At 44.0% G+C, this 6,407-nt stretch overlaps 1 protein-coding gene across 1 annotated transcript in view; it reads left to right on the top strand.

The window, feature by feature from the left end:
- CDH8 (cadherin 8) overlaps positions 1-6,092 on the top strand; it is a 310,258-nt gene extending 304,166 nt beyond the window's left edge. Inside the window, exons 10-11 of the mRNA XM_008139872.3 lie at positions 2,985-3,236; positions 5,599-6,092. Of these exons, the coding sequence (XP_008138094.1) occupies positions 2,985-3,236; positions 5,599-6,092 (746 nt within the window). The remainder of the gene's footprint in view (positions 1-2,984; positions 3,237-5,598) is intronic.
- Positions 6,093-6,407: the final 315 nt, after the last annotated feature.

The raw sequence follows: 6,407 nt of genomic DNA on the forward strand, positions 1-6,407 counted from the left end.
TGGCCAGGGAAAATAATTCTGTTGTTGTTAATCCTCACCCGAGGATTTTTAGAGAGTGTAGGAGAGGAAGAAACAGAGATAAACATTGATGTGAGAGAGACACATCGATTGGTTGCCTCCCTGCTGGTACCTAACCATGGCCTGGGATTGAGTCTGCAACCGAGGTGCATACCCTTGACCCGAATCGAACCTGGAACCCTTCAGTCTATGGGACCCATGCTCTATCCACTGAGCCAAACCAACTAGAGTAAAAATGATTTTTTAAAAATATTTTTTAATATATACTTTTATTGATTTCAGAAAGGAAGGGAGAGAAAGATAGAAACCTCAGTGATGAGAAAGAATCATTGTTAGGCTGCCTCCTGCACACCCCCTACTGGGGATCGAGCCCACAACTTGGGCATGTGCTCTTGACTGGAATCAAACTCAGGACCCTTTGTTCCACAGGCTGATGCTCTATCCACTGAGACAAACTGGCTAGGACCAAAATGACTTTTTTTTTTTTTTTTTTAAGTGAGTTGGCAAATAGGAAATTGACCTTGCCTGGGAGTAGCAGGTAAAATTTAGTAAAAATGACTCATAGACTACCTTTAAGCAGTCAATAGTTTTTATGTATGTAGAAGAACAAATGCCAGGAGTAGTAAAATATATGGGTCTGAGCTTAGTGTTAGACCCACCAGTGTTTTTTCCTATGCAATAAAGGATAAGCCTTTGGCTTTGCAAGAATAATATTCCTGCTGCACTTTCTAAATATTCATTATAGATAGTTTTAGAGAGAGAATATACAAAGATGGTTTCTTACGTAAATAATGTCAACCACAAAAGGGGAAAGGCCTCCTTGTAATTTCATTAATTGCATCTTGAAGAACAATTCCCATCTTCTGTTTTGAACAATGGTATATGAAACCATCTACAGATGTTCCTTGCACTAATTAACTGGACTCAAACTTGTCACACACTTTCTGAACATTCCACACAGCTCTATATTCTATATTGGGTTGTGAGATAATGCTCTCCTGCTTTTCGCTTAGTGGTACTTCCTTCTAGGTCATGGAAATGAAGACTACTGGATCGTTTGCTATATCACTGTTTAACTCCATTTGAGACATTGTAGGGTTTTTTGGCTCTTAAAATTACTAGCTAATGAAGCACAACCAGAAGAAATTTAGGAAAAAAGAGTTAACTAAGAATGTATTTTTCTGTCTGACTGCTTAGTAGTAAGGCATTATAGGCCTGCTTACACCTTAAACCAGAGACGGGGAACATCTGGCCTGCGGCTGTATAAGGCCCGCCCTCGAAATCATTTGGTCAGGCCCTGCCAAGGCATTAGGGGTGAGTGAATGAAATGCTTGACCAAATATAGCATGCTAATTTTTAAGTTGAGAATTTGAATTATGTATGGCCCGCAAATGTTATTATAAATGTCCAGTGGCCCTTGGCAGCAAAAAGGTTCCCCACCCCTGCTAAACAAAGAAAAATTAATATAAATTAATGCATCTGTTTTAGGGAATGGCTCTCATTTGTCGGAATCTGGTTATAGAACTATATGGTACAAAAGATTTAACACAGCTCCTTGCAGTCGTTTGCATAGACTATCTGTTCGTGTATTGGATTGTTCTGTAAAGAATACGACACTGATGACCACGAGTTGGACAGCAATGGTTTGGAATCCCTGCCTTAATATGCAACAATGAGGTAGCCAAATGTTTCCAAACTTGCCAATGTTTGAAAAGAAATTCCAACTGAAATCATCATTTTGCCCAGAAAACATAGCACACATTTACCAAAATTATGTTCATTTGCTTTTGGCGGGAAAACCAGTCTGAGATAATTAGTATTCCTAATTTGAATAGATAGTTCTTTCATTAATCAAAATGAGAAAATAGATTAATAACTAATATATGTAATATGATTATAGTTCATGAGATAGGGATGAAGACAAGAAAAAATATCACTTGGGGAGTGAAATTTTGAGAACTGTGGGGCCAATTCCTGTTCACTGACCAGTTTTATTTTGAACGGATGTCTTTAAATGTTTCTTAAATGTCCTTAAGTGTTGACTCAGATAACCAATATGAGTCTCCAGATAACTAATTGATACATGTGAAATGGAACACTTTTTCCTATGACTTTTCATTTTATTTTTACCTGTGTAATCACTGCAGGTCTTCTCTACAAATTTTAATATATGTAGCCCATCTCCTCCAATTGGCAGTACATAGGACTTGACCATGTTAGCATAAATGCTCTAGAGCATGCACAACCTCTTAGTTACCTGTGAGTGAGAGTCAACAAATTGCATTATTTTGTATCCCATAGTGTCATGTAGTCTATCTTTTAACCCAGAGCTTCTCAAACATGTCTTTCAACTGTGGTGAGATTCTGTCCTGCCAATTTTGCATGATCAGGATAAGTGAGAGAAAATTAAGCTTATTTGTGGGACTTGGGATAATTTGTGTCTTCTGCAAGGACAGTTTTTCTTAAATAAAAGAAATAGTTTGCATTTACAAGATGATGATAAAACTCCATTAGTTTATCATGGGGCCCTATTCTTTGGACTTGTTTGGGTATGGATGTTGTGGTCCACGCCAGTTGGGAAAATGGGAAGAGGCCCGGCTGGTATTGCTCAGTGGGTTGAGCATCTTCCCATGGACCAGGAGGTCCCAGGTTTGATTCCCAGTCAGGGCACATGCCTGGGTTGTGGGCTTGATCCCCAGAAGGGAGCATGCAGGAGGCAACTGATTGATGTATCGTTCTCATTGATGTTTCTCTCTCTCTCCCTCTCCTTTCCTCTCTATCTAAAAATCAATTTAAAAAAACATATTTTAAAAAATTGGAAGAAGAGAGGGGCAAAGAGCCTGAGTGGTCCAGTGGAGTCAGGTGGCCTTGAGACTCGCAGAGGATTTATGAACTAGAAAAACAAGTGTTGCCTGGGCAGCCATTTTTGAAATGATGCACACGATTGTGATTTTCATCTTTTCCAGATAATTCCCTCAGCATTTTGGCCAAGCATAATGGATTCAACCGCCAGAAGCAAGAAGTCTATCTTCTGCCAATCGTCATCAGTGACAGCGGGAACCCTCCTCTGAGCAGCACCAGCACGCTGACCATCCGGGTCTGTGGCTGCAGCAGTGATGGTGTTGTCCAGTCCTGCAATGTGGAAGCTTACGTCCTTCCGATTGGACTCAGTATGGGCGCCCTAATTGCCATATTAGCTTGCATCATTTTGCTGCTAGGTATGTATTTCCTTCATAGCCTCATGGTTCCCATTTTTCTGGTTTATCAATGACTGTACATAAGGACAGCAAACCCTGACCAAGCCAGGCATCCAGCATGCTTTTGGAAAGAGAAAGTCTTTTGGACTTCTCCTGGCTCTGAGATCACTAAGAGGAGGTGAGGAGAAAAAGGGTTGTGATGGTAAATGTCTGACCCTAGTCGGTTGCCCCTGTCCAGGCATGTGGGAGGCAACCAATTGATATGTCTCTCTCATATTGATGTTTCTCTCTCTGTCTCTCTCTGTCCCTTCCACTCTCTCCAAAAATCAATGGTAAAAAAAAAAAAGTAAATGTCCAATTGGAGATGACTATTTGGTACCTTTTTCAGTTCCATCACCAGTGAAAATGTATAGACTAAGCTGAATGGTGGGGGAAGTGGGAATGGGCCTTATGTGGTTATAAAAGCATCTATACTAATAAAAGGGTAATATGCTAATTAGACCAGGTTGACCAGACATCTTCTGGACATCCTACTTCCTTCCAGACAAAGCCACGGTTGGCGGGGGCTGGGCAGAGGCGGTTACGGGATATCAGGCTGGTAGGGGAGCAAGCAGTTAGGGGCAAGATCAGGCCAGCAGGGGAGGGCAGTTGGGGGCAATCATGCAGGCAGGCGAGTGGTTAGGAGACAGCAGTCCCGGATTGTGAGAGGGATGTCTGACTGCAGGATCGGGCCTAAACCAGCAGTCAGACATCCCCTGAGGGGTCCCAAATTGGAGAGGGTACAGGCCAGGCTGAGGGACATGAATTTCGTGCACCGGGCCTCTAGTCTATTATAAAGAAGACCTCCAGATCTAATGCACACCCATTTGCTGCAACAAATATGTGTCCAAAACACTCTTTTATCCAAACAGTTTATAGATTGGGTTGCTGAGTCCATCTGATCACAAAGTTTCGTGAGATAAAAAGAAAAAAATAAGCAAACAAAAAAGTAGAATATATATTTTTTTCTTCACAATTGCATTGTCTTCCTGAGATGTTTTTCTTGATATTAAAATCAAACAGTATTCTCTCAAAATTGAGAGCTCATCCTTCATAAAGGTGTTTTGCTTAATTCTCATGGCAATGTTATCAAAGCAATAGGCTCATAAGTTTTAGAATAATGACCCTCCCTCTGAACCTACAAGGTGTGTGTTGCTCATAAGACTACTAGAAGCCCGGTGCACGAAATTCGTCCACGGCGGGGGGTTGTCCCTCAGCCCAGCCTGTACCCTCTCCAATCCAGGACTGCTGGCTCCCAACTGCTTGCCTGCCTGCCTTCCTGATTGTCCCTAACCGCTTCTGCCTGCCAGCCTGATCACCCCCTAACCACTCTGCTGCCAGCCTGGTTGATGCTTAACTGCTCCCCTGCCAGCCTGTTTGCCCCCAACTTCCCTCCTCTGCCAGCCTGGTCACCCCTAACTGCCCTCTCCTGCAGGGTTGATCACCTCCAACTGCCCTCCCTTGCAAGCCTGGTCCCTCACAACTGCCCTCCCTTGCAGGCCGGGTGCCTCCCAACTGACCTCCCCTGCTGGCCATCTTGTGGTGGCCATCTTGTGTCCACATGGGGGCATCTTTGACCACATGGGGGCAGCTATTTTGTGTGTTGCAGTGATGATCAATCTGTATATTACTCTTTTATTAGATAGGATAGAGGCCTGGTGCATGGGTGGGGGCCAGCTGGTTTGCCCTGAAGGGTGTCCCGGATCAGGGTGGGGTTCCCTTGGGGTGTGGGGCGGCCTGAGCGAGGGGCCTGCGGTGGTTTGCAGGCCGGCCACGCCCCCTGGCAACCCAAGCAGAGGCCCTGGTATCTGGAATTTATTTTCTTTCTACAATTGAAACTTTGTAGCCTGGAGCGGAGCCAAGCCTGCTGCTCCCTCCGGGGCGGCAGCCATTTCTGTGGCAGTTAATTCACCTTCTACAATTGAAACTTTGTAGCCTCAAGCAGAGGCCTGAGCCCGGCCAGGGTATGCGGAAAGCTTTGCTTCCCCTGTTGCCGCCAGCAACCCTGGCCTGCTCTCTCAAGCTCCGTTCTGCCGCCATTTGTTTGAATTTGTTTACCATCTATAATTGAAACTTTGTAGCTTGAGTGGAGGCGTAGGCCTGCAACGGCTATCGGAAAGCTTTGCTTGCTCTGTTACCTGGGAAACCTTGCTCTCTGTGGCTGCAGCCATCTTGGATAGGGTTAATTTGCATACTCGCCCTGATTGGCTGGTGGGCGTGGCTTGGTTGGTGGGTGTGGTTTATGTAGCAGAGTGATGGTTAATTTTCATATTGCCATTTTATTAGAGAGGATATTCGAGTTGGCTGTTATTTCATGAGTTTTTTGTGTTTTTTTTTCCTATAGTCATCGTGGTGCTGTTTGTCACTCTGCGGCGACATAAAAATGAGCCATTAATTATCAAAGACGATGAAGATGTACGAGAAAACATCATTCGCTACGACGACGAAGGAGGCGGGGAGGAAGACACGGAGGCCTTTGACATCGCAACTTTACAAAACCCGGATGGAATTAATGGATTTTTACCCCGTAAGGATATTAAACCAGATTTGCAGTTTATGCCAAGGCAAGGGCTGGCTCCAGTTCCCAATGGTGTTGACGTGGATGAATTTATAAATGTGCGGCTCCACGAGGCAGATAACGACCCCACGGCCCCGCCCTATGACTCCATTCAGATCTATGGCTATGAAGGCCGGGGGTCAGTGGCGGGCTCCCTCAGCTCCTTGGAGTCCACCACCTCAGACTCAGACCAGAATTTTGACTACCTCAGTGACTGGGGTCCCCGCTTTAAGAGACTGGGTGAACTGTACTCTGTTGGTGAAAGTGACAAAGAAACTTGACAGTGGATGATCCATAAACCCACGGAACTGAGCATTCTGTAATATGCTAGGGCCACTCCCCTTAGATACAGCCAATGTGGCTATTTGTTTTAGAGGCAAGTGTAGCACCAATCATCTATAAACTCAACTACATTTTAATGTTGAACCAAAAAAAATGGATAATAAAAAGTATATGTTAGGAGGTGATAAATCTTGTGGAGTGTGAATTAAACTATGTGGAGTGTCTAGAAGTCGTTGGATAGTTGCTATGTACGTGACCACCACAGACAAAGATTGGGATCCTGGCTCATGCTTAGGGAAAAAACGTAGTTTTAA

The sequence above is a fragment of the Eptesicus fuscus genome, chromosome 21 (genome assembly GCF_027574615.1).
Source record: "Eptesicus fuscus isolate TK198812 chromosome 21, DD_ASM_mEF_20220401, whole genome shotgun sequence".
In the NCBI taxonomy this organism is placed as follows: Eukaryota; Metazoa; Chordata; class Mammalia; order Chiroptera; family Vespertilionidae; genus Eptesicus; species Eptesicus fuscus.